At 44.9% G+C, this 27,893-nt stretch overlaps 1 protein-coding gene across 4 annotated transcripts in view; it reads right to left on the minus strand.

Moving 5' to 3' along the window:
• PTPRA (protein tyrosine phosphatase receptor type A) overlaps positions 1 to 27,893 on the minus strand; it is a 134,006-nt gene that overhangs the window by 46,581 nt on the left and 59,532 nt on the right. For 3 of the 4 annotated variants that reach the window (XM_040591068.1, XM_040591104.1, XM_040591086.1), the window contains one exon: positions 26,875 to 26,946. The exons of the other annotated variant lie outside the window; for it this stretch is intronic. In XM_040591068.1, the coding sequence (XP_040447002.1) occupies positions 26,875 to 26,946 (72 nt within the window). Of the gene's footprint in view, positions 1 to 26,874; positions 26,947 to 27,893 lie in introns of those variants that run through there. 4 annotated transcript variants of the gene reach the window in all.

Below are 27,893 nucleotides of genomic sequence, written 5' to 3' on the forward strand. Positions count from 1 at the left end.
GTAAGAGCAACTGACCAAGCACGACGGCATCCCAGTCCCGAGCAGACAGGGATTGCCACATTACAAATAACAAATTAATAAAACAAGCGGAATTCAGCTGCTGTTGATGGTTTAGTTGGAGGCATTATTTCTAACCTTTTAATAGGCTTATTTACAGGAATTAGTCCTTTAATGCTGTGTGCTCATGTATATAGTACTGTATAAGCCAGTTCAATGCGACCACAGAGAGAACATCTGCTTTTGTGAGCAATTAGGGAAATTATTGCCAATTACAGGGACTGCAGGTAAGAGCAGCTGGGGAGAGAGGCTGTCTATGAGGAGGGATGGGAAGCTTTTCAAGATGCTGATGTGAACAGGAAGTTCACTGGCAACAGAAATATCCCGGCAGAAAGGAGCCTGTGCCCAGAGAGCAGCCAAAACATCGGCAGCAAGAAAAGGATTTCAGAGCCAGCAGAGTTTGGGGGCAATCCCCATTATCATTTACGCTGTTGGCATTTTGGGCAGATCAGTCTCCCAAACATTTCTCCTCATCAGCCCACGCTCCTGAAAAAGGACCAAACTCTGTTTGGCTTCAGTGGCTCTGCTTCCACTTTCCATCTTTTTTTCCCATCTATTTTCCATCTATTTTTTCCATCCATCTTTTTTTCATCTATTTTCCTTTCCATCTCCCATGCCCAAGAGGGGTGTTCTTGTTCAAGAAGCGATGCTGTAGACACAGGCTTTAGAGCCACACTAACAGGCTGGGAATCTTCTATCACTGCTGCTGCTATAAAATTATTATATATACATTTATATATATTTTTTACATATATAAATATAAACCAAATATCATAAATCTATTTTTTTATATATATATATATTGCTGTAAAACTATCATAAACCTACTGTCTTTGCTATAAACCTGTTTCTTGCTGACACAAGATTATGTGAACTGAAACAATCCTAGTCTTAAACCACAGGGTGGCCATAAGCTCCTGCAGCCCCTGCAGATACCAACACAAAACCTAATGCCCAGTAGTTCTGAAAAAAAAAATAAAAAACTTAAAATGCCTTTTCTTATCCTTAAAGTGATTAAACAACAGCCTGGGACGACTAACCTTTAGCCCTCCCATGTTACAATTAATTCTCTATTTTAATCTCCCAACAAAAGGCTGAACTCAACTGTATTATTGTCAGCGAGGGCTTTTATCATCAGCCTTCAGAACGGTCAAGGCATGGGAGAGAACAATGACTCTCACAGGACAATAAATACAATCTAAACAAAAATACCCTGTTGCTAAGGTTGAAATCAGCCTTTTTTGGGGGCGCAGCCGGGTAGCTGGGAATCCCAGTGCCACCCTATATAAAAAAATATGGGAGAGGATTAGGACTTGGACAGAGGAAAATAACCTGACACTCAGCCCTGTTGTGTTTTTCCCTCCAGGATGGCATTTAAAATATGAGTATCACATAGTGGACCTTAAACGAAAGCCGACGGCTGGAGTATGCTGCTCTTTGCAGCAGGCGATGCTCTACCTAAGCCCACACACTGCTCCAACCTCTGTGGTCCTGAGCTTCATGTCTTGCTCCAGGAAGGGCAGGGGGTGAACCATGACCGAACAGAGTCAAGGTAATAGTGCAATTCAGTTTTTATGACCCATTCTGTTCTTTTGCCAATAAACAAGGTCTCCCTGAGCAAGCATTAAATATTACCTTGTGTCACTTAGATTTCAGTGATATTCAAATAAACATTAAGAGGCTCTGACAGAGCTCAAATCCCCCTGTATTAGGCACATAGGCCAAACAGCTACCAAAATTCTGCTAATTTAAATTCATTTCAAACCCATCCAGAATGACGGAGCACTCAGGTTAAATATTTTCATTTCAATAGCAATGCAGTGGATAGCAACCGAGACATCACCATCTTTGAAAGTCTTTGCTGTCCCAGCATTTTCAAAAGGCTTTGAAAAGCAGCTTTCCTACAAAAACACCCATTTCCATCACGCCCTCGCTAGAAGCATAATACACAGAAGGCTCCTCAGTATTGCTGTTAAATAAGAGAGCCCCCTAACCAGGCATTAAATGGTACAGGAGCTCACACACAACAACAGAGAGTGCTTTCTGTAGCAGTTTGTCACTGCACAAATACAAGACAAAGTCTGTTGCTGAAGACCAAGACTGCATTGGGTGGCACAGTGGTCCAGCCTAATAAACTCATCTCTTTTTCATAGCATCATGGCATCATTTGGGTTGGAAGGGACCTTAAAGACCATCTGGTTCCACCACCCTGCCACAGGCAGGGGCACCTTCCACTAGACCAGGTTGCTCCAAGCCCTGTTCAACCTGGCCTTGGACAGTGCCAGGGATGGGGCATCTACAGCTGCTCTGGGCAGCCTGTGCCAGTGCCTTACTGCTCTCATCATAAAAAAATTCTTTCTTATGCCCAGCCTTTCGGTCTAAAACCATTGTGTCTTGTCCTGTCACTACAGACCCTGGTAAATAGCCTTGCTCTGTCTTTCTTAGAAGTCCCCTTTAAGTAGTGGGAGGCTGCTCTAAGGTCCCCCTGGAGCCCTCTCTTCTCCAGGCTGAACCCCCCCAGCTCTCCCAGCCTGTCCCCACAGCAGAGCTGCTCCAGCCTCTGACCATCCCCGTGGTCCCCTCTGGCCCCGCTCCAACAGCTCCACATCTCTCCTGTGCTGAGGACCCCCGAGCTGGAGGCAGCGCTGCAGGGGGGTCTCACCAGAGCGGGGCAGAAGGGCAGAGCGCCCTCCCTTGATGGTTGGCTTTCTGGGCTGCGAGCACACATTGCTGGGTCATATTTTGCCCACCGGTACCTTCAAGTCCTTCTCTGCAAGGCTGCTCGCAATCCCTTCATCCCCCAGTCTGCACTGATGCCGGCATTGCCTCAAACCAGTTGCAGGACCTTGCACTTGGCCTTGTCAAGTCTGATAAGGTTCACAAGCGCCCACTTCTCAAGCCTGTCAAGGTCCCTCAGGACAGCACCCCTTCCTTCACGTGAGTCACCTGTACCACTCAGCTTGGTGTCATCAATTTTGGCTCCATGAAATGCAGCCTGCTGAAGAGCAGGGTCCAACCTGGCCCAGGTTCCCTCTGTTCCCCTTAGTTCAAATCAAATCCAGTCCAATCAAGTCCAATCCTTCATGACACACATCCATCTTCAATCTGTGCCCTGCCTGAAATCAGATGCTGAGCATTTCTAGGTGATTTATCTCTGGGTCTGGTTTATCTCAAGCGAGTGCTGTTGCGCCCCAAGCCATCCGGTGCTTGTATAGCTGTGGGGTGCGAGAAGAAAGAGGGATGCTCAGCTGAAGACCCCCCTGCAATGTTGCCGTAACAAAATGCAGGGATGTACCAAACAGGAGGGAGAAAAGTAGATGTCATTTTGGGAAGTGCACAAGGGTTGAAAACAGAGTCCTACAGATGGAAAAAGGGCAACATCTAACAGGTACACAAAGCAAGAGGGATGTTATGAGTAGTCAGTTGAGTACAGGTTATTTGTGTTCATTTCTGCCTTAATACCTTCTTGTTAGGGCACTGTTCTCAAAAGCACTATCTCCAAATAATTTCATAATCTAGACATGAATTCCAGAAGCGCCATAATGTAAACATGAGCCCCATGACAGAGTGCTTGCACTGGGTCTCCAACCAACCTCTGTTCCTCTCTTCCCACAGCTTTACAGGCATCCTACAGGTTCTGGGTGTGATTTAGCTGGCTTTAAAAAACAAGGTCTCCAGATGTTATGGGATCTCTTTTTATCCTCTTTATATTCCTGGTGCTCCAATGCTTGTATACTTACAAGGGTGGATGCTGACTCGTCTCCATCTCTGACTCTGGCATAGAGCACGAGCTATAGGAAAGGCAGATTTGGAGGCTTTGGAAAATGTGGTGGCAACTTCATTCTCAATTAATTATCCCAAGAGCAACACAAGAAAGGGTTTAGCTGTAAGTGCCTGCCAGTTGCTTTGCTGAAGGAAAACCTCCGTATCTCAGCCACCACTTTGCAGAGGCTGCCAGCATGCTCATGAGTGCCATTTTGACCGCCTCCCAGCTCTAACATTGGCAGCAAAGACAACGGGCACAGCTCAGCCTCTAAAGCAGATTTTGCACCATTTGAAAAGACATGCTCCAGAAAGGGAGAGAGCAGGCAAAAGCAGGGCAGCCCTTGCTCTTTCCAGGTGGCCTTTCTTAGCAGCAGAAGGGCATTTCAGGTGTGGGGTGCTCTTAAAGCAGCTGGATGAACCAGTTATAAATGGCAGGATGCTGAGATACTTATTAAGAGTCAAGCAAGGAACACCAGCAGTGGGGTGACTTGTAATCCTTGCTGGTGTGGACTGGAATTAAAATTAATGAGTTAGAAATAAATGGCTAGCCATCCCAATTTGCACCCCAACACATCTCTGACTATGAGATTTATGTATAGACAGAATTAATCCAATACCGTCTTCGTCCTGACCTGTTTGGGCATGGCGATAAGACCCACAAAAAACATCTCACAAGATCCGACACAGTGCCACTGCCCCTGACTGGTTTACATCCCCACCACTGCTTCTCCCCCTGCCCCAGACGACACTTCGAGGGACCCAAGAAGCAGTAACATCTCTGAAAGCTGCTTTACTACAAAGGGAAAGACCCCTTCACCTGGAGGGAAGGGAAGGAAAGTTTCAGGTGACCCGGTTCAAAGATGCAGCTATTGCTGAGCAGCTTTTACTCCTCTCATCCCAGATTAGCTCCTCTAAACTCACCAGTGGCAAAGCTGTTTCACTTGCTGGAAAGATGCCATGTTTGTGTGTCAGATTAAACGTCTGTGCTTTTAAGCCCTGGATTTTCAGATCAGATCTGCGTGTTTGGAGGGGTGAAAAACAACACAAACTGTCTGTTAGGGGAGTTTCATTGAACAGACACCATTATTTCTTCTTCCCCATCCCCCATATCACTCCTCCTCTTCTCCCTCTACAGCCAAAGTGATTCAACAGATTTCAGGAAAATGCAGAGAAAAAAACATATTGTACATTTTCTGTGGTCAGTGTTTTCCTATTAAGTCAGAGAGGAGCTACCAGAAACACAGTGTGCAGTTGGCATCTCCCCTTCCTGGCTCACCACTGCAGGGAACTAACCGACTTGGGATCTCAGGTTTGAGGACCAGGTGGATGGTCTCACCTGCAAGCAGCTTTCTGGGACAGGTACCCGTGCAGCCAGCCCTGGGATCAACTGTCATCCTCAAACTGCATCAGACATGGTGCCAAAGGCACTCAAACCCAACTGGACCTCTATTGCCAAATAAGGATGCTCTCAGCCTTGGCGAGCTGGTTTCCTCATTGGGAAGGTCAGCAGAAAGTCTGAAGACAGAAAGGTCATCTCCAGCAACAACCCCAAAGGCTTTAGTTGTGCCAGTAAGGTGGGGAGCAAACAGATGGAACCATTCAACAAGATATGGCTTGAGGGTCTAAGATAATTTTATTTCATAGCATCAGAGAATCATTTAGGTTGGAAAAGACCTTTATGATCATCAAGTCCAACTGTTAACTCAGCACTGCCAAGGCCACCACTAAACCATGTCCCTAAGCCCTACATCTGTGTGTTTTTTAAACAGTTCTAGGGATGGTGATTCCACCATGTCTCTGGGCAGCTTTTCACGCTATGAAAGCTATATTTCTCAAGCTGTGGCTCAATAGTTTTATCTCAGCATCAGAAAACTCTCTGAGAAAGCAGCAAAGAAATCCCAAAGCCATAAATGTCTTCATGGTGTTCACCGCTCTGTTGGCATTGTATGAAAAGAAGGGAACATTTCAGCATCTGATTTACTCCATCACATCACAGCGTTGCACAGCTGCTCCTTCAGTAGGTCCAGGCATGAAGGTGGAACCAGCTCAGTGGTGAAGGAGGAGCGACTCATGGGGACCTCCCATCAGGGTGTGCCCATCCCTGACGCCACAGCCAGGACAGCCCACCATCTCCCTGTCACACATCATGCAGAGGCAGATGTGGCCTTCCTTCCACCACGCCAAAATACATGTGGTTTTCCTCAGCAAACCTCTGTGTGTACGAGCCTTCCCACGTTATTTCTGCTGTCCTACAGAGCCCCCCTTCCCATCCATCGTCCTTCTTCAGCTGCAGATCTCTGTATGAGAGAAGCAGCAGCCATAAAGTAACAAAAAGCGATGATTCACCAACAAAGGGATGCGCTGGTCCTTCTCCCTCCCACGTTCACGGCACCATGCAACAGGACTACTCTGTATGTATCAGCTCTTTGGGGCAGGGACCATAATTCTGCTCAGCACGTGCTCCAGCAGTTTTCGATGCAGGACCTGGCTCTGTGGGACCTCTACGTGGTATCACAAATAAAAGATGAATCACACTTTATGAATGCAGCGTACCCCGCCTCTGTCAAAATGATAACGTTTTAGGTATGAAAATTAGTCTGAAACTGAGAAAGGATGCTGGCTTATCCCGTGAAAATTGTAGGTGGAAACTGCACCTGGTCTTCCATCCCTGCTCTTACAGGGTACTTCAAAGGAGACCCCACTGTAAGAGATAACAGGATCTGTCCAGTTTGGATTCTGGGGCTCTATCGGTCTACACAAGCTCCACGTCAGCCCTTTCACCACCCTCCCAGCTCCCCATCAGCCCTCGCTGCCATAGCAGACTTGCTACAGGTGCTGACACTTGTCCCCACCCTCTTTCTGAAGACAAGAGTTAAGTCTTTCTTTTTTGGCAGCCAGGTCTAATGCATCTCAGATGATCAGTACAACCACTAGGAATACGGTCTGCGCTTCTGGTCTGATTGCCCACCAAAGGGGCACCCAATGTCCCACCACCCTCTCACATGCCTCAGCATCTTTGCTCTCTCTCTTCTCATCTAGTTTTCCTGCTTAGGTGTCACTGTGGTTGGTGGGGACATTTTAATGTAGACAGAACCCACAGAATCAGTCTCCATCCCTGGAGATCTTTAAAAGCCATCTGGACATGGTCCTGGGCAACTGGCTCTGGGTGGCCCTGCTTGAGCAGGGGGTTGAACCAGATGTCCCTTCCCACTCAACCACTCTGGGGTTCTGCGAATTTGCATCACAAAACCTTCATGTGGCTCTTCTAGCATATCACCTCCCCAAAATGACTCTCACTGGCTTCAACGACAAACAGTAGAAGTCAGCTCTGAGGCTGCTGGTGAGCTTAGGCATCATTTCCAGTGTTTTGGATCTCTTCAGATGGTCAGTGCCTGCAATCCATGTAGAGAAGGGAAGCCAAATCATCACTATCCTCCTTTACATATGGACACTCAGCTACAAAAACACTAACTAGCTTGTCAAGAGGTTCTGCTAGCTCTATCTACCCGACAAAGGCATCCACCAAGGAGTGATCCCCAGCCCCTCGAAACAAGCCCACTGCTCAGGATCAGCCCATCTGGAGCAGGCTCTGCCCCTGCTGCCCAGCACTGTGCCTGGCTTGTTCCCGAGTCCCAAAACATTCTCATGGCCCAACAGCATCTTCCTGTGGGGCATTTTTTGCTTTTCCATTTCAAAAGCCCTGAGATATTACAAGAACTGTGATGCAGCACACCAAAATTGGGGGTTTAACAGCTTGGCAGGTAAAACCATGAGTCACACAAGCACAGGAGCACATGGGGCCATTTAATTGCCCAAGCTCTGCAGTAACCAGAGGACTTGGTGGGGCATCAGAAGAGAAATCTGATGCCTCTTGTTCACACCAAGTCAGTCCCTGATGCAAAGTATTCCCCAAGCTATATCTATGGTATGAGGATCTGCTTGCTTGCCATGATGGGGAGCTGGGGAGTCAGGGAGCCAGCCTGGAAACAGGTGACAAGGGCAGCCAAGGACAGCAAGGTGTCCCGAGTCCCAGTCTTTGGGCTTTACCATCATCTACATCCTTGCTGCAGAGAAGCTTTGGCTTCAGGGAGCCAACTATTGTTTCCAGCATGCAAGAATAATGGCACCACTATTATTTTGTGTCTTGCTGTGCACCCACCTTCCGTCTCCCAGACCAAAGGAGTTGCCATTCAGTGTCTTTCCACTCATTTTATATAGGAAAGCAGCACAAGGATCAAAGGAGGCAGGAGCGACAAGTGTCTGACGTGAAAGGGCAGTAACTGGAGAAGTGGCATCAAGAAGACATGTTAACAGGTACAGGAGCTCAGCAAATCAAGGGGTCACTCCTTACTGCTGGAGCCTCTGGCCATGTAACCTGAGTACCAGTGCAGAAGATGCCGAGAAGCAGAGGAAGGAGAGAAAAAAAGACCTATGCTTGGATTAATGAGAGAACTAGGTGACAAAATAAATGGGTGTACTCCTTCTTCTGCTCCTACTTAGTGTTGTTGCACTTGGTGATCCTCAAATGACCCTCATGTTTTACTGGAAGAGGAAAATTTGATTTAAAGTCCTACCCTGGAAGTCCTTTGGTTGCACTAGATGAAAGAAGCTCTACTCAGGAAGTGAAGCAACCACAACGAGGAGCTAAGTCCCTGCTGAGCCAAGCCCCAGCATTCCTGCAAAGTGGACTAACAGAAGTGGCCTTTTTTCCTTCCTTTTCCTCATCAAGACTGCAAAATGAAAAGCATCTCTGGCATTTGGCTATCCCATGCCCACGAGCAATGCCTGTGGTTTGTGTGGAAGAAGAGCTAAAGGTTTCCCAGTGCAACTTTGCAACCTCCCCACACGTCTATCTATCTCCTGTGTGGTTTCTGAAGCAAAATCCACGCTAAGGCAAACAGAAGTGTATTATTTCCTTTTTTTTTTAATGGATCCTTTGTGCTGCTCTGATCCTAAGTGCTCCTCAGCAGCTCCGGGAGGACAGGTCCCAGCCTGCTGCCTGCTCGTATACCGAGGGAGAGAAGAATGCTCCCACGGTTTTGCATCGCTTGCTCGCGGATGTTCAAAGCTGTCTATTAACCTCGGGCTGTATCATCCCAGCTGTTTTCAAGCAGGACTCCTCATGTAATCATGATGGCCTCGAGTCGGTTAAAGGCAGGGCCCGGGCTATATTTACCTTGGCACCTGATTGTCAACGCTCTGCCTTCCAGAGTCCTCCTATTTCCTCCTCGAGTAATGAGTAGCCTGTCAGTGGGGTGAGGAGGAATGAGGAACTTCACCCCATTATTGCTGTGTCTTTTACCACCGTTGCCAAACCCTTGAGCACAACCAACAGCTGTAGTTTGTTGCAGTATTGGAAAATACAGAAGTTGTCAAAGAAAACTGAGATCCTTGTTTTTGGATGTCACAGGGATTAAGCTGCTTCCAAAGATGAGACCTAAGGCCCCCCAGAAGTGCTGTTGCCAATACATAGCCCCACGATAGGTTTATAATACATGCCAAACAAGCCCATTATATCCAAATAATGTTCAGAAAGGTGAAACACCTGCGATATATTATTTCAGAAGTTCCTGTTGGGGGAAAAAAGACATCACTCCTTGCTGCTGCTGAAGAAAGTGTTAATCCCAGGCTCCGTGAACTTTCCCATCCCAAATGCAGCACACCGAAACACACTGCTGGCACAAGCAGTTGTCCAACTGACCCAGTTTTTTTTATAAACTGGGTGAATAAGGACAAAACCATCTTACTTTCTTTGAGAGAAAAATAATTCACATTAAGCAAGGTATGATTCTGGCATCGCTTTCCACACTGTACGCCACGCCGTCCTCTCCTGACCTATTTACGGAAGTGCTGCAGCAAGTGTTGCTGCGGGGGGGATGGCGTTATCCGCTGTGTAAAAGCCTAAAATTACACTGCCCTACAAAGAGCTGGGATAAATTGACCCCTCTAAGCAAACGGGTTGCCAAGCTTTTATCTTCTCTTCATTGTTAACTTACACTGAAGCGGAATAATTAGACGATACGGGGCTATACAAGGCACTATTGGAAAGCCCTGCCTTAGCAACTCAGTTGTATCTGTAATGCCCACGTTGGCTATTATATATAGCTACTGATTTGGAATGCTGCTTTTAATTTCACACTCATTCAGTATAGGTACATTTATGATTTCTGTCCAATTACCGCTTCCTAATATTATGGCAAAGGGAACGAGTTGTGAATTTTGGATTAGGAAGGCAATGCAACTTTAAAAAAGACTGGGGGGTAATTGCTCCGGCTGCGTTTTCCTGCACTTCATCCAGTCTAGACATAAAAATCTCAGGACACCGATGATTTCCGTTTCTCTGCAGCGGCTCTGCCATGGTATTAAAAAAGTACAATGCAGGGAATAATAAGCATCAAGACCTGTCTAAAATTAGTGGTTTACAAAACAATCTAAGTTTATAATATCCTGAGTACAATAAAAGCAAAGAGCAACTGGGCCAATTATTTAAAAATTGCAGGATAAAAGGAAACCCTGATCAAAACCATTATCAGGAAAAAAATAATCTATCTTTATTGTGGTGCAGTTTTCATACTAACTGACTTAGCTTTCATGAAATTACCATTATGCTGCTAAGAATTAGCTAAATTGAGGCAAGACACCAAAATCACACTGCCCTGTGCAAGCGATCAATGTGCAACCCACAACTGCTTCATTATTTTCTGCCAAGTTTTAAATTCCGGTATATTTGCCAATGTTTTTCTCTTTGTACACCTCAGTTCCTCACACAGGAGGGCAGAAAATGGATGGTTGATTTCCACGTGATCTTTAGTTATATTCATATTTTGGGTCTCAAGTGGTAGCAAAGCTGCACCTCCCAGACTGTAAGTGAACAGGTAATTTAAGAGGAAAACACCAAAGTTGCATTTCCATTGGTGTTGCTATTATTTTTAATATAAATCTTAAACAAGCAGCAAAATTTGATACAACAGTAGTCCCAGAAAAATACTCCTCCTTCTGCCAGGGACTATAAAAATGTCCTCTAAAATACTGGGGGAAATTAATATTTACAAATCACTGCCAAGAGGAGTGATGCAGAACCGCCAGGGGATCAGAGATTATGCAGTATCCAACTTCAATTGTCCCTCACCACTGGGAGAATTCTGAAGGAATTAAAGTTGTCAGGGAGATAAAATAGCTGTCAAGGAGAACAAACTTTTTCCCTGAAAAGCCATCTCCTCTTCCAAGGGGAAAACCAGATCCATCAGCAACCTGACCTTGCATTTGTGTAAGGTGATGGACGTGTTCTGAGCCCATCCTGCTCACAAGCAGGGATCCAGAGGAGGTCTCTGCAGGCTTTTGCTTAGGAGAGGACACCAGAGATGGACACGCCCACTCTCTGTGGTTCAATTTCTCGCTCTTGAAACAAAAGAATATAAGCCCTATAGCACAGAACCAAGTAAAGATGGACATCAGAGTTCGCATCACCTCAAAAACAGACACATGCAAACTGGGTTTGCATGCACCTATGTGTCAAGAACAAATATAACCATGAAGCCAGCACCGGCAGAGAGCTACTCATACTCTTCAGAGATGCAATGAGTAATCTTCCTTCTGCTGGGGATAAAATACAAGGTTTCCTTGTACAGGCTTTCCACATGAGCCCTGCTGGGCTTTGGCTGAATGCCCAAACCCAGCATCCTACTTCTTGACCATACCGTAGACCCACGCTGAAGTTGCTCCTTTATCCAACGCTCTACAGTCCTCATCCTTCCTGCTCCAGCTATCCCTTTCCCAAGAACAACCTTCACATTTAGCACTAAACCAAACTTTAATCCACCTTCTTCCTACATATTGCGCATAGTCCACTCTCCCGTCCTTTCCCCCTTCCCAGGCCCTACAACCATTTCATCATGTCGTTTCCAGCTTGGCTGCAAAGCCACACTTCCTAGGTAAGAAATTATTCTCAGATCTGTCTATTCCTCCTTGGAATTTCATAGCAAGTCACATAGCCTTGCTTTTCTTCCCATCAACATTAACAGCAGCCACCTTGGTAGATAAATAAGGCTAGTGGTAGACCACTTGCAACCTTAGAGCCATGATCCAGCCCCAACACATCAAGAGCCATTAGCCACAAAAATTAGCATTACAAGCAGGTCAAGTCCTACCATGCTTCAAAAGGTTTTCTCAACACCAACCCGTATGATGACCAAGGTTAGAAGAGAGGGGAAATAAAACATTCATGGCCAGCTATGTTCTGCCCCCATTTCTTACCTGTTCTCAGAGCTCTGTACCATGGAGCGAATAGGAAACACAATTTCTTGCGTGTGAAAGCAAAGAAAAAACTATTAAAACCTCAGTGAAACAGAATCCAGTTATTAAGATCCGGAGCTGACACCCTACTGACACAAGAGTTTTGGGAGATGCCTCAACTGCAGCTTCAGGAAAGCTGAAGAACAATCATTGCTAAGATGGTTACACCCTTCTTCCTCTAGTAATAGAGCAGGGACTAAAAAGTCCTTTTTAATTTAAAATGTTTTGGAGTAGCAGAATCACAGCCCAGAAAAACATTAACCCTCTAACAAATGACAAATCCCTAATACCACCAGACTCCTCACCAGTCCACCTCCCTTCCCCACCTCTCAGCAGAAGGAAATGAAAACCATATGAACTGGACAGGGAAGAGATCGATTAGATCATCTCGTCCTACCCAGCATGCAGCAAAAGACTGTTCCCTATAAGAAACTTCCTAAATTACTCCATCCAGTCTCACTTGCAAAAGTCCAAAGCAATGGAGTTTCCACCTCTTCTCTTGGGATATTATTTCTCCCCGCAGCCCAAAACATCTCACTGCCAGGAAGCCTTTCCTATCAAGACTTTCCTTTTGAAAATTCCTTCATTTCAATTTGCAGTCCCCCTCTCTCCCCTGCACATATGCATTTATTAACTACATTAATTAAATAGATTAATACCAAACAAGAATTAAAAATTCAGAATAAATTAGTTTATTTTCCTTTTATCCTCTACGAAAAAGCCCAACATGTCAAAGTAAGTCTGAGTCTCTCCAAAATCTTCCACTTTTAAATTGGTCCCAGTGCTCATAATTACACCTCCTCTCCATCCATGCAAGTTACTTTGCTTTTCTCCCCTTCCTTCCTCACTTTTTTGGGGGAGGAGGGAAGGAAGGCAGAGGGAAAAATGAGAAAGGGAGGGAGAAGGGGAGAGAGGAGAGGGACCCATCCCATCAGACCAGTCTAATTGCTTGCAACACTCTCCAGGCGTATGAAAATGCAGGTTACGATACCAGCTTTGCCTGATGAATATTCCTAACCCCATTTCAGATGCAGAATCAGCATTTATCCAACGACTGGCTTTCCTGCAGCAGGCAACAGCATCCATTTCACATAAATACTAAGGAAGAGAGAGGCTGACTTCCGGCCAAATTGCAGGCAGCAGCTTGGAAGAATGACCAAGGTCTGAAATGCTGCTCAAAAAAACCCCCTAGCTTTTCACAAAAATCAGAACAGCCGCAAGAGGCAAGCACACCCCCAAATATCCATCAGGCTGGTGGTTACAGCATATACTGGTAAAGGGCATCACAAACGCAGCAGCTTCGACTGAAAACATCCTAAAGAAAGCCTTGATTGGAAAACTCAGCTCTGACCTGCCAGTGCCTTTCCCTAGCAATTTGCAATATAGAATTTTATGCCCAGATCTGCCTGTCTGATGGCCTGCTGTTGGTAACAGCCATTCTAATTTACTAAAACAAGATGGTTATCTTACGGCTTAATCATAATGGAAATTCTCACACTTTAACAAATAATTACCCGTCCGATCTAAGAGCCCTCCTGCTTAGATCAGAGGGTCCTGATCTGAGTTGTCCAACCAACACAAAAGGAAAGTAAATGACAACACTCAACACTTCCTCAGCCTACACTCTTCGTTATCAACTTCAACATAAATGCATGTTCTCCATTTCCAGGTAAGTCTGGAAAGCATATAAAAAAAGACATTACAGGGAAAGGTGATGGCAAATGGTTGGAATTGTCCTCTTGGGTTTACCTACACGACTTGACTTGGTTTGATGGGCTAACATTTGGATGTTAACGGGCAATGGCCTCTCTTTTGGAGGTCATGCATTCAGCCTGTCCATATTACAAGTTAATTAAAGGCTATTGCTGTCACATGAGTGTTCCTGCTGCCTCCATTGTCATTGCAGCTGGTGTCCAGATCAGTTCAACTTCAAGTTTCAAAAGTCTGCGCTCGTGTTCGGGAGGTTTGGTGGCTGGCTATCTTAATTCCTTCTTGTTCAAAACATTAAACCATATGTGTAAGTCCTTTTTGTGTTCCACCAAATAAAAATGTCTTGCTATACAAGGGTCTGAAAGCCAAAGGGAATGTTTTTGGTGAGAGGGCTGCTCCAGGTAGGAATCCTCATGCAGAGGGATGGGCGGGATACTTGCACTGCAGAGGGACTATCTGCTTGCATTAGCAGCGAAGTTTATTTCCCATCCTTGTACAGCACGGTCTAACATTTAAACATACTCAACTGACTTCAGTGTGTCCACATCTCCTGTGCCCTTTATTTTTCTGACAGCTTCTCCTGGATAGGAAGTATGGGAACATCAAATTGCAGCAACCGAGCAAAGAGCCAGGAATCACTGCAGTCGCTGGCCTGAGGCCAACTTTGGGTTTTTTGCTTAAAATGCAACTTATAGAGAGCTATATGAAAAAATATGTATTCTAAATGCTCTAACAGTTATTAGAGATCTAAAAGAAAGCAGTCTTGGAAATAGGAAATGCATACCCGAAGGGAAAGCTGGAGCACAAGCAGGCAGCCTGCCCTTCCTTCGCTGCATGTCTCCCTTTCTTGGCTGCAAGGAGTAGCAAGGAAGTGATTATAAAGCATTTATTTGCAAAATCACAGCCAATAAATCCAATAATAACAATACCCTCCCTCGCATTGCTTGTTCTTTGGTGGGGGGGGGAATGAAGGAAAGGCATAGGTCCAACAGGCAGGCAGGTGCATGGCAGCAGCAATCCTTTCTGAAGCTTTCCATGAAACGTTCAAGCTCATAAGGTGCAATATTCATCCTGGCTGTCCCCTAGCTCTGCACACACCGTTTTGAAGTCCTATGAAATAAAAAGCCCTAGAAAGGCTATGAAGATTGTGATATAAAAACCTCTGAAAAGGCTAAAAAAAAGACTGGGCTGTCGAGTGAGGAAGTGAGTAAGGGAGAGCATTAGATAAAATAAAATGGTACAGAAAAAGCCATCTAAATTCTCCTCCCCTTTCCTGAATATAAATACCATCACAAGAAAACCATAGGAAGCGAATCTGACTGCTTTGAAAATCACTGAGGTCAAAACCATGACAGAAGAAAGGAAAAAGGATTAAACAAAGGGATGATATAATCTACAGAGCTATAATTCAAAACCTTCGAGGTATAAATAGCTACACTACAGGGCTTGAGTCAACCACTAATTTACAGCACAATCAGGAAGGGGGAGGCAGATACCCATCCCCACAAGCAGATTAATCTTTAATTGCTCATTTCTGCATTTCTGACACCTTTCTTTGAAGTACCAAAGCTGGTACCATCTCACAAAAGGCACTGGTGAGCCTGAAAATTGCAGAAATGGGCCTTGCTGCTGCTTGCTTGGGGCTGCGATGGCCCATGCGCAGTCCCAGATACTTTTGTGGGTCCTCTGTGCAAAGAAAAAAGGAGATGGCTCCATCAAAGGCTGGTATTTGCCAGTTTGACAGAAAGGGAAGCAGGACTGGGATGACGGCTCATGTTTCACAATGTTTTTACAAGACCTTAATTGCAGATAAATACTTACTGGGATATTCAAATATTTCTGAGCACTTAAATCACTTCAGCAGCTTTGTAAATCCCTCTAGAAATACTCACAAGGACAGCATGTATGATCCTGAGATAAGAGGAACAGGATCATCAAGATCATCAGCTGGCAGAGAGTTTGGCTTTCCAAACAGGTCCCCCAGCCACTCCTCCAGTTTTCCATCCCTCCCCCTTGATTCATCTTTATCCACGTGAGGAAGGCGATGACAACAATGGAAACATATCTGTACATGTGTTTCTTCAGTCCCTGCATACAACCCCTCTCCTATTACATTATTTTTTCAGGGGAGAAGTTGCTTCACTCTTCACTGCATTGCTAACTTCTGCACTCTGGTTCAAGAGCACATCCCTGGATGCTGGGAGATCAGCTGTGTGTCATACCAGCTGCATCCAGACATCCCTTGCACATCCTCATGTGTCCAACAGGTTAATTAACTGCCAGCCCTCCGCCCCTGCTATCACGGGTCCTCACTGCATCCCAGCCTATCTAAATCGAACAAAAATATCCCTGGGATTTTTTGCTGATGAGATGCAGAATCCAATGTTTCGCTGTACAAGATGAAAATTACTATCCAGTAATACACCAGACTTTGCTCAGTCAACAACTTTCTTCAAACACCACCTAATCAGTCACTAACCTCTCGATGGTACCCAACCTCTGCTACATGGTAGCTGGGCTCATTGCTTTTGGGGAGCATCCAGCTTGGGCCCACTATCAGGGGTGGCTGCTTTGTGCCCCCAGTGGGTTATTTCATTAAGATGTCCCTCTGGAAACTGTACACTGGGACAAGTGTGCAGCTAGTGGGAAGAAACACTTCTTGACGATGCATACTTTCCTACTGAAATAGAAGCAGCATCTTTAAACACAAACAACTTCTAGCTTATAGTACAGCAGTCCTTGGGCAGGAGATTCAAGCCAATTTCTTCAACCAGCTTTAACTACTGATGTCACACAGGGAAGAATTTGTGGAAGACAGAGTCTTTTTTTCTGTATCACAGCTGCCTCGTGCTCCAGTTGGATTAAATGCCATGTAGGCTGGTGAGAAAAAATAACTTTGCTCCCCCCCAGAAACAGAAGTTGGACTTCTTCACCAAACCTGGTTTCACATCAAAACTGGATCAGTTGCAAAATAAAAGTCACCAATATAAATGCTCAAAAAGTAGCATAATTTACCAAATACAGATGCTAAAGCATTGCTGGGGAAAGAAAACAAATCACCTTGTGGTACAAAACCCTCCAAATGTATGTTAAAAAAAAAGTATAACGGAAAATTCTTCCATATTTTTGCTCTCAAGAATAAAGACCAGGGCAAATCAACAGCTGTAAGGGTCTGAAAGTCATCTTGCTGTGAGCCTTGCAGCCCCCAGTTACTACCCTGTCCCATGCTGTGCATGCTGCTGCTACCCTGAAGACAGACACAGCTGGTGCCCTTGTTTCTTGTGGCCAGTGACCACAGCTCCCCGTTACCCTCACATGTACAATTAATGCTAAGTCTGTTATCCACCCTGAACATTTAAAAAATCTATTCTGTTCTCACCAGGGGAAAGGGCAGTTACATGGAAAGGAGCATTTAGTTGTTAAAAATCCCAGTTAGTTAAGGACTGAACAGTTCAAAGAACATTCAGATTCTGATTTAAAGAATCTGATTTAAAGAAATCATAATCACCAACATTTAGGCATAAATCTATCCAAACTCTTCAGCAAGTTCTTTGTAACAGCTCTGACTTTTGAAAGAAAAGCAGAATCACAGCAAAGGGGATTTCATGTTGATGTTGGGTTTTGCAGATACCTGTCAAAGCCAGATGGAGCTAGCCCCACTGCTCTCACTCCAACGCAGCACCAAGGCCACACTGCCGTATTCCAGAAGTCAGTTTGCTTTCTATCCTGGAGGAAGGCTTTCGCCTTGGTTACTTTTGCTTTCTGTTTAGCTTACACAGAAGATATTCTGCACTTGGGATGAGCTCAGAGTGCAGAAAGTACTGATGCCTAAGGAAAAGTGCTTGGTTTATTTCCCTATCTGTTAATAAAAATAGATATATGGATGAAAAAATTCAATCAGCAAGGCTGAAAGAGTGCAGATTTTAAAAGGTACTTCTTTTAACAGGAAGAATCTGGCTGATGGTGAAGAGAAGCAGTAAATCGGTTCATGATATTTCTTCCCTTCTGTGACTGGGAAAAGTTTATTAAAATTATCATGATTGCTGCACAAGAAAATAAATTCATTTAATTACAAGCAAGACATGAACCACTGAGGAAGGCCTTATTCCCCTGCTAATGTTCAAAATACAGGGCTGCTTTCATTAAATTATAAAGCAGCGATGCTCACAGCACAGTATGTGGACCAAAGGTGATCCTGACCACGCCGGTGATCATCTGCATCACATCACTTAAACAGCATTTTCAATTAAGCACTTGATAAAGATTAATCATCATCTTCAGCAAGCTGACAGCCATTCAAAAAGCACAGAAACAACCACTTTAAAAACAATGAAAACTCTTAAACACCTGCCTGAGGGATGAAAAAACTAGTGTCCAGCAGATACTATCTTTTTTTATTAAAGCTCAAATAAAATTGAACGCGGGAGTAGATGCTTTAAAGCAGTTAATGCAAAGGAGAAAGTGGGTTGCCATCCAACATCTCACAGAAACATCTTCCCAAATGATACATTTCAGGCCCTACTCAAAGCACATAAAAATAAAGAAATAGCTATTAAATAGGTTTTGATTGAGCCTCTGGCTGGCACTCAGGGAAAGGACTTAACAGATTCACCTCTGAAGCAAAACAGCATAACTGGGGAAGCAGCTACCAAAAGAAGGTGGCAGCATCCCCCAGCAAAGCTGATCTTCCATCAAGCAACTAGGTCAAAACCAGTGGCATACTGGATTTCCCAGTCTGCTTTTGTGCCTGTGGATACCTGTTAGCATCCTCACTGTAAAACAGTTGAGGGTGGCTTCAAGGCTGCTAACGGCACCTGAGCCAAGCCAGGCACCATGGGAGCTGGGCTGCCTCACTGCAACCCAATGGGCTGGGCTGGGAGCTGAGGAGCAGAAAATTCGTTGCCTGCAACCGGTCATTTGGGGAAACAAACCTTCGTTATGCATAACGTGTGCCTGAGCTTTCAGACAGCAGACCTGAGCCTCTGCCAGCTCTGTAAGGAGGCAGAGCCGTACCAGCAGCATGGGTGTCAAGGTATTCTTCACCCCAGCACCTGCAGGGCGCTGCAGGACCAGGGCTCTGCTTTTCTTCAACAGCAGTTATTTTAAAAAGTGGTGACAAGGCAGTGAGGTGACCCTGATGCACACGGTTAGTGCCCCTGCAGCTGAAGGCACTGATCCATTGCGACTAGAGTTTCAAAATGTTTTTTTTTACTGTAACTGGTGTCTTTAAGGGGACACCTGGTCTATCAATAGGAGGAGAGCACACAAGCAGAATTGCTGTCCTCTCCGCTGCATGTTCCTTCAAAGATGCAGACTCAGAAGAAAACACCCAGCCAACACCACCAGTCCCAGTGCAGACCTCCACAAGGACCCCCGGTGCAGGAGCCACTCCTGGGGTTCCTGACTTGCATGTCCTGTTTTGGGGAAGCACTGAGAGGCAGAGCTCCAGCCCTTCCAGATGCTTTGCTTTTTCTCAGATTTAACTCCTTCCCTCCAGATCCTTTCAAGCTCACACTGTTCTTGGTCATGATGTCCCACCATCTACCTTACCATGTCTATAACTTAAAGAGTTCATCTTTGGGACGAAGGAATCGAGATGTTGGGCATTCTGGCAAGTGCCTGCTCAGCGCCTATCATTTCTTCCTCCCTGTGCATCTCTGAACGCACCTCTCCAAGTCTTCTTGCACAGACTAAAATGCACCAACACAACGCACATCTTGACCAACTTCTCTACAGAACAACCCAACAGAACAACCCAATCCAGGTTCAACACTTTCATGAGTCATCTTTCTGCTGCCCCATCTCTAGGGTCATTTCCCTTTCCTCCTTCAGAGCTCTCAAGTCCCCTCAACTTTTCTCTGCAAGAAGGAACACTGCACACAGTAAGACGCGATAACTAAACCCAAATGGACTGCAGCTTCAGGCACCTTCCTGCTCAGTCACACCTGTACCTCGGAAGCTCAGATGTCAGTTTAGATCCCATAATATCCAGTCGTTTTGGGGTGGACAGCAGCATTTAATCCTCCAAATTAGTTTGTCTCAAATACAAAGCTCTTTGCAAGACCTAAGGCACTGGTTTCCTTAGCAGCATGGTCTTGTTCACACAATCTTGTTGACTTCTCCAACCCCCTGTGTACTGAAAGCAGCCCACATTAACATTGGGTTTTTTAATTTTTAATTTTTTTTTAAAGGACCACATCTAGTTTAACTGATAACCTACAAACTTCCTTTAGAACTACCACAATTTGACCTTATGCTTCCTCAAAGCTCAGCCCAAGGTAAGACAAGGTTGCCAAGAACATCTGCTGAGCAAGGTGCAGTCAAGCCAGCATCCCGTACCAGCAAGGCACCTCACAGTGGGGAAAGAGCAGCACCAAAGTAAAATGCAGTTTTATTGTTGTATAAACACCATCTATATTTGAAGTATTTTACTTTAAAGAGCTTCTTCCCTCCCTCCAGCTATTCAAAAAGCTCTTCAACCCTGCTGAATTGCTCATCAAGGCACATGCACCACATCAAATGGAAGCAGAACCTGGTCAAGCTGCAGTGTTCGCTCACACACAGCCTCCATCCCCACAAATGCTCTCTGCAGCAGCAAAACCATATGTATTACAATATTTGTTTCCCCAAACTTTGTATGCTTCACCCAGTGCACCCCCACCCCCACCTCCTGTAGTGCACCAGAGCCCACTGATACACTGGGCAGAAGCACCTGAGTAACACAGAGAATGCAAGAGAAAGGGAGTATGACTTGCAAAACACATCAACCTTGACAGAAATCTATAAAACACACTGCAAAAGTAAGTTTGAGAATTAAATTCCCTGCCACTGAGCAATGGTCAACCAAAAGCTAGTTTCCCTCCAAAACTGTCCTCTTCCTTGGTCCTCAAATAACCCTTCCACATTCCTCAAGAAATAATTTACCTCCTTCCCCAGTGAGCACATCCCTCAGCTCCGCAGGTGCCAACTGTCCTCTCTCTCACTTGAAGTGTTACTCTATTTGGATGAAGCTCAGAGCAACTGGCTGAGCTTGTAAGACCGATAACGCATTTTGTCTCAGAACTGGAGGATTTACGCATCAAAAGCTTGTCTGCTTCTCCCCATCTGCAGCAGTTTACCTGCTACCAGATATTACTTCCCATAAAATGTACCCACCTTAGACCATCACGAGTAAAGCATCACAGTACTTGTAAAAACTCTGTCCTCCCAGAGAAGAATGAATTCTTCTAGTCTGCCTTATCCCTCCATGTACATCCACATACAGAAAACCCCAAAACAAATATCTGCTTGCCCTCAGAATGACTCTGTGTGAAAAGGGAACAGGTCCCTGACCAAGCACTAGCAGTTACTCACCACAAGTCAATCATACATGCGTATAATGTAAGTATGACAAATCCATCTAACCTCTGACTGGAACTGTGAGAGGTCCATGCGTTGCTTGCCAAATTCCTGTAGCATTTTTTTGCTTTCTTTCTTTTTAATCAGTCCATAGGCCACAAGATTTAGACTGCAGTATTACAGGAGAAGTCACTGGTCAAGGGAGAGAGGAAAATACCAGTAATGGTGCCAGCCCGAGGACAGGGGATTTCAGTGCTTAGCTCTTGGAGAGACCTGATAGGATTGATACATTTGTTTCAGCTTTTAGCAGAGAACTTCAAGGATTTGGACTACAAAACACTTCAATAACATCACGAGAACTGAGTTCTGGAAAAGGAGATATGAGAAGTTAATGGGGTTAGTAATCACCGACCTGTCTAATCCCATTGCTGACCTGCATTCAGCTGACTGAATGTATTCCTGAAAGCAGGATGTACTTTATAGCACATGGTAAGGTCCTGGGGCAAGAAACCTACTGGGTGCAACTTGATAATGACATGGCTTTTGCTTTATATCAGCTGGGACCAGATGTTCTCATCTGCCCCTCCAGCTTCAGTGTCCTCTATGAAAAAATTGTCACTAAAGCAGCTGGCACCAACAAACCCAAAGAACATCCGATTAGGTGTCCTCTTGTCTTACTTAACCAGGCGTTTCTGCCATCAGGTCTACCCAAGGTTATGCGTACCTCTGCACAGCCACTGATGGACCTCCTGTGCTACAGGGAAGCCACTGCCATCTAAAGCTGGGGTTGATGAAGACCTTTCATCAGCTCTTCTCTGTTTGTTTTCTATCATCAGATAGCAGGGATTTCTCTGTTAACACGTTCTCCCGAAATGGTGAGGATGGGAGGATGAAAAGCTAACAGCATGAAGGACACCCTAAAAAAGCAGGAAAGGGCACCACTGATTGAAAAGAAAGGTGATGCCATGCCACTCCATCCTTCAGAGGCACCTCCTGGCTCCTAGCAATGACAAAGGAGCCTGAGCATTATCCCTTCTGTGTCTTCACTTCCTCAACTTGTCAGCTCTTATTGTTCTGACCACAAGTAGATAAACTCTCCAGCAGTGTGGAACTTGCCTTCACATCTGTTACACAATACGGATCAACCAGAGCAATGCAGGTTTGGCTGGAGCTAAACTTGCTCAGAAAAAAGATCCATTTTGAGCTGTAAAAGCAGAGATTTAAATTGCCTAATATGTTATCTGCCCAATTTGAAGGATCTATTTTATCGAAGGACGGTGCGGATCAACTCAACCCTTTCATGGGACCAAACATAATCAAAGCAGAGATGTGTCTGAAGCCATCAACGTGAAAAAAAATGTTCCTATAGATTCATGTGCACTAGTATTTGCAGTAACTGTGTTTCGCTGTAATTACCACTGCTTGATCTCTGTGGAGACATGATGTTGAGGAAGCCCTTAAACTCAGCAAGCACACACAACAAAAAACCTGAACACAGGTTGCAGACCGCAGCTGCTGAAAGCTGAAGCTGTGGTTGCTACACCCTGCAGAACAAGGGCTGGCAACATATTTTTGAGGCAACCACCAATTCTGTGCAGTTTCCCATATGATTCAGGTGACAGATACATCAGTTGCTGGTATCAGTTATCAGGACTGAATTTCAAGAAAAATCACGAGTCTCAGAAGGACGCAAGAGCAGTCGATGTTGTGCAATGATAGTTCCACAGAACTAACATAAAAATGAGGTCTTCCTAAAAACCTGCATGAGGAAACCTGCTTGAAGAACAAGCTACTGGAAAAAAATGTATTACTACTCCGGGAGGTAGTTGTCAGAAATAAGATGGAGGGTGGATATGTTTATTTATACACAGCAGCTCCAGGTATGGGTTGCAGGTCCCAACATGCTGCCCGGCGTGGTTTCTGTAAGCAGTTGTCTCCTTCACGTCCCCAGCCTGCAGTCAGCAGTTCAACAGCTGAACACCAGAGTGTATGCTTAGTGCTGACAGTCTGTATGTATGCAACAGCTCATACAAAAAAATATTAGCATGCAGCAGGCCAGGTCAGCTAGCTACCATCAGTGATGTCAAATTCCATGTAGAAGTTTGAAGCTTCATAGGAAGAGGTGGGGAAAAGTGCCTATGGGATTTAAGAGCACCAGTAATTTGTGATTTCTGGTCTCAGGGCAACCTCTGTGTTCCCAAAAAGCACTCCAAGGGTCAGCCTGCACATCAACAAATGCCTAAATCTGACAGCAATCTTTAAAGGGTTGGGAAGGACTACAGCTGGGGGGAGCTTCCTCTGAAACTACAGGAGCAGATCTTCAAAGTGGGGGAAAAAGCAACTCTTGGCTTGGTCACCATCCAACGCAAAAGCCATCAGGGTGAACCAGTTCAGGACTGGTCCTGACCCATCCCCTCCTCTTCAGTTCTCCTGCAGTTTGCTCACAACTGCATGTACTCAGCGAGAAGATCAAGCTATGGCACCAAGGCACTTATCTGACGAGCAGTCCTTAAGAGAGAGGGTGCAGGGTCCAGCCACTGCAGCAGCTGGTGCCTCCAGGCTGGAGGGGACAGCTGGAGTGGATGGAGCCATGCAGCAGCAGCAGCACCCAAACAAAAAATTCAATTTCAAGTTAATACGGGAACGCATACCAGAGGAAAGAGCCAACTACAATTACTGACTCTTATCTCGCAGTAAAGATCTTTCAGTTATTGCGGGTAGCACCAAAAACATTAGCTTGGCAATCAGCACTGCTGGAACCAGTGAGAAGAAAACCACACATGTCAATCACTTCTGAAAATCCACAGGGCACATCGGCTTGGCTCCCATCTCCCAGAAGATGTTGGCAACACAGCTGGAAAAGGCACAGGGAAGGATATGGATGGTGTGAAGGTAGTGAAGGGCTTTGCATGGACTTTGTTGAAACAGGATATGTGGTTTTATTACTCACCCTCAACAAAATACGGGGCTCAGCTCAGCACTGCACCAGCATTGATATGACTGTCACTTCCATGCCTGGATGGTTTTCTGCTCTTTTGATTAGCTCATGTAAACCCGTACTTACCCCCGACCATATGCACAACTGTAACACACCCAAAAAACCCGCTGGTGCCAGGACACACACACACAACCCGAACAGCATCTGCATTAGCTGGCAGTTATTAATCAGCATATCTGGCAATGGCACACTCAAGTACAGACGGCTCAACACAATGCCACGTCTTCAGCACATTACACACGTTGCTCCTCTTGCTTTCAACACACACTGGTGCTCTTTCTGAGCATTTCAGGACCATTCACATGAATGCTGGAACCACTAATGCCCCACCTGTCTCATTGCTCACACCTGCACCTGATGCTCTGTGTCATGGGGATTTATTTCAGCAAAGAAATTCTCCTCCTTGTTTTCCACTGTCAAAGCCAATTTTTAAGAAAATAAGTACATTACACAAAGTATTTTATGTGAACATCCCAACATGTTTACCTTAACCTTTTGTCTTCAAAATGAAAATAGAGAATTACAAGCAAATGATTTAATACCACCAGGTTTAGTTAAATTTTAAGTGAGGATGACAGGTTTGGCACCCATGTAGAATTTTGAGTAAAATAAAAAGCTTGCCTTTCGACATGAAACCTGGTTTCAAGTCACCCAAACTTCAAGTGATTCTTCCATTGCTCCTCCTATTCCTATGAGACATTGTAATTTTAAATATTGGCTAATTTGAGCCTGCAGCTTGAAGGTTTCTTCAAAACGTCAGCTTCTTGCTTTTTGTAGACAGACTGATGACACTGTAGCTAATTTGCTTAATTAGTGATTTACAGAAAAGATCTCTCTGTGAAAATGTGAAACCCTTCAAACGAAATGCTTTAAGCGCAGAGTCAAGAGACCATCCGTAATGATTGTTTACTCTCATCCTCTTCATATTTTTGGGCCGCACTATTTCAGTCAGCAGCTCCTGTGATTCACAGCATTGTACTTCCTAAATATAAAACTGAACTCTGCAAGAGGCCAAGCATAATTGTCCCAAGTTTTTCCTAGCAGAAGGATGTTGCTTTTTAAAAAATCACACTGGGATGAGAAGGGAAGAGGTCAGCATATAAAGTAAACACACGCATCCAGACACCGTCCCACAGCCCAGAAGGAGTTTTCCCTGTGATTTCAGCAGCTTTGTTTCTATTAATCCATCTTTCTTTCCCCCAAGCACTTGCTTTTGCTGACCACTGCATCCAAGCACACAGGTCCTTCTAATGGGTGTTCTGGTACTGCCGAGCACAGGGAGAAGGCTTGCACAGATGTTCATTTTGTAAGTAACAATAATTCATGCAAATCCCTGCTCCAAGCAAATTCCACAGTAGTGCATCTTATCACAAGCCAAACAAAAAGTACAAATACATCTGAGAACCGTAGACCTGTATTAAAAGAATTTACTCTTGTTACAGCTTGAATTTCTCCCTCTCCCTCCAACAACTCAGCCACTAAACTATCCACTGACACTAAATGCCAACCAAACCACTAATTCCACCCAGGCTAGTAAGAAGTGTAAACCCCAACTGCAACATAAAGCAAAGCCTGTGTTAAAGTACAACAGACATAACATACACCATGTTCACCCACGACACTTTCTTACACATTTACAGTCAGAATAAATGCAAGAACAAAATCCTGCCTGTGATGTCAGCCCCACCAAGCACCTCACCAGGCTCCAGAGCAGAGCATCCATCTTTGCTGTATTTGGGGTATTTGCAGATTGCAGAGGTTTGATACTGTGGTGGGAACTCAAAGACACCTCTACCACCTCTTCAAGCTTGTAAATTGAAATTTATCAGTATGTAGAGCAAAGCCTGGAAATGCACACAGTCCTCTTGCCTGAGTGAAGTCAAGATGACTTTTTGAGGTATTTTGACTGGAAGGGGAAAGGCCAACTCATTTAATTGGTCTATATGGTGACTACAGTGAAGACCCTCTTTCTTACTGCAAGAGGAGGGAGAGACCAGCAGTGACCACTACACCACCCTGAACCTGCTTCTGAGCACCACAGCCGTGGCAGAAATGACCAGCAGACCAGAATCCAGATATTAAGGTATCATAAAAACTACTTATGAATACATCTAATTCTGCACACATTTCTATTTTCTTTTCCAAGTTTGTCCATTAGTTTACTGTTTTTAACATCAGGGATTTTCCTCTGTTTCATTAATCAAGAACAGAGTACTCTCTTGCCACATTTGGAGATAGACCAGCTTTCCACAGAACCTCAAGATGATGAAAATAAACTAATAAATATATTTTTAGTTTTGGGTGGTTGTTGGTTGTTGGGTTTTTTTTTTGAGATGGCAAGTTAGAACCTGAATTCCAACTCAACCACTACGTTTCAGCAGAACAAAAAAATCCCTGTTGCTGAGTGCTCTCAAATAAGTCATGCCCCTTCCAGCTCTGCACCAACAGAGACCTTATTATCCTTTGAGGGAGGAAGTCAGATTTTTTCCACTGAGTTACGTTCCCAGGTAGTTCTTAAATAAGATTTCCCTTCCCTCTGTGTTTAAAAGGACACTTTGACACAAGTTAATGCCTTGGCCGTGTCCTACTCCATACTGCCATTGTTGTGTACTAAACCCTAAAATGGAGTGATGACCGGCCAGCCACCAGCCAGTGTGATTTTATTTTGAGAGGACAGTTGCCAAGATGCCATAACTAACAAAGCTTCTTCCTACCTTCATTTTCATAAGTAAATTGTCCACCTGCACGTCATTAGGAGCCCATAAAGGTTCTTCCAGTGGTGCCCCCTGCAAACAACAAACAAAAAGGTTTTAAAACCAAAGAGTTAAAATTCAGTAACATCTTTGGAAAACAGTATTTTTGCTGCTGTCAGCAAGGTGATTCCACTTCATTTTATCTACATGCAAAATGCACCTTTTCACTACTGCTTAAGCCAGAGACACACTTTAAAAACCTGAAAATAACTTTTAAATATAGAAGGCAAAACTGTGGGAGTTTCTGGGGTTAAAAGTGCTTTTGGGCAGAGGCAGCAGCAGGTGATTACAGGCCAGCAGCAGCAATCACAAATGAGAAGGAGACTCTGACTTCACAACTTCGCTTGATCTGAGGACTGCTGTTTGAGGTAAAGTTTAGGAGTGTCCACAGCTACAAGTGGATAATTTTTATCACAGTGAAGGTACAATATTTGCTTTGGGCTGCTACGAGTGTGTATTTACCCAGACACAAGTGGCTGGAGCATTTGAAAAAGCAGTTCTGCGTATGTTCATTCATTCCTACCCCAAGCAAAGGGGCCAGAAAGCCGCACAGCGGTCACCAGCACTCCTGATGGTGATGTAGCAGAGACACAGCCACCAGCTTCCCCAAGCCTAAACCTCTCTGGATATAGACTTTGGCTGTAGGGCGCAAGTGCACTCCTAAAGGAAACAGGCTGAAGCTTGTCCCTGTGGTTCAGGTGTTGTGCAGTGATGTTCTCACACCTCTGCACAGAGCAGCCTCCCTTCCCACCAGCTCTTGGTCTTGGATTCCTCACTCCATCAGCATAGCCGCACTGCAGGGGCTCATGGTTCACTCACAAAGTCAAAGACCATTGCCAGTGGATCCCCCATTTTACATGACTAGCCAAGTCGCTCCCACTCTCTGCATCTCTGTTCTGTCTCCCAAAATATTTTTTACCTACACCAGCTTTCAGGCCACAGTGGGCTCCTTGCAGGAGTTTGAAGAACCAACCCCTCCT

This window comes from Falco naumanni, chromosome 1, assembly GCF_017639655.2.
Source record: "Falco naumanni isolate bFalNau1 chromosome 1, bFalNau1.pat, whole genome shotgun sequence".
Classification (NCBI taxonomy): domain Eukaryota; kingdom Metazoa; phylum Chordata; class Aves; order Falconiformes; family Falconidae; genus Falco; species Falco naumanni.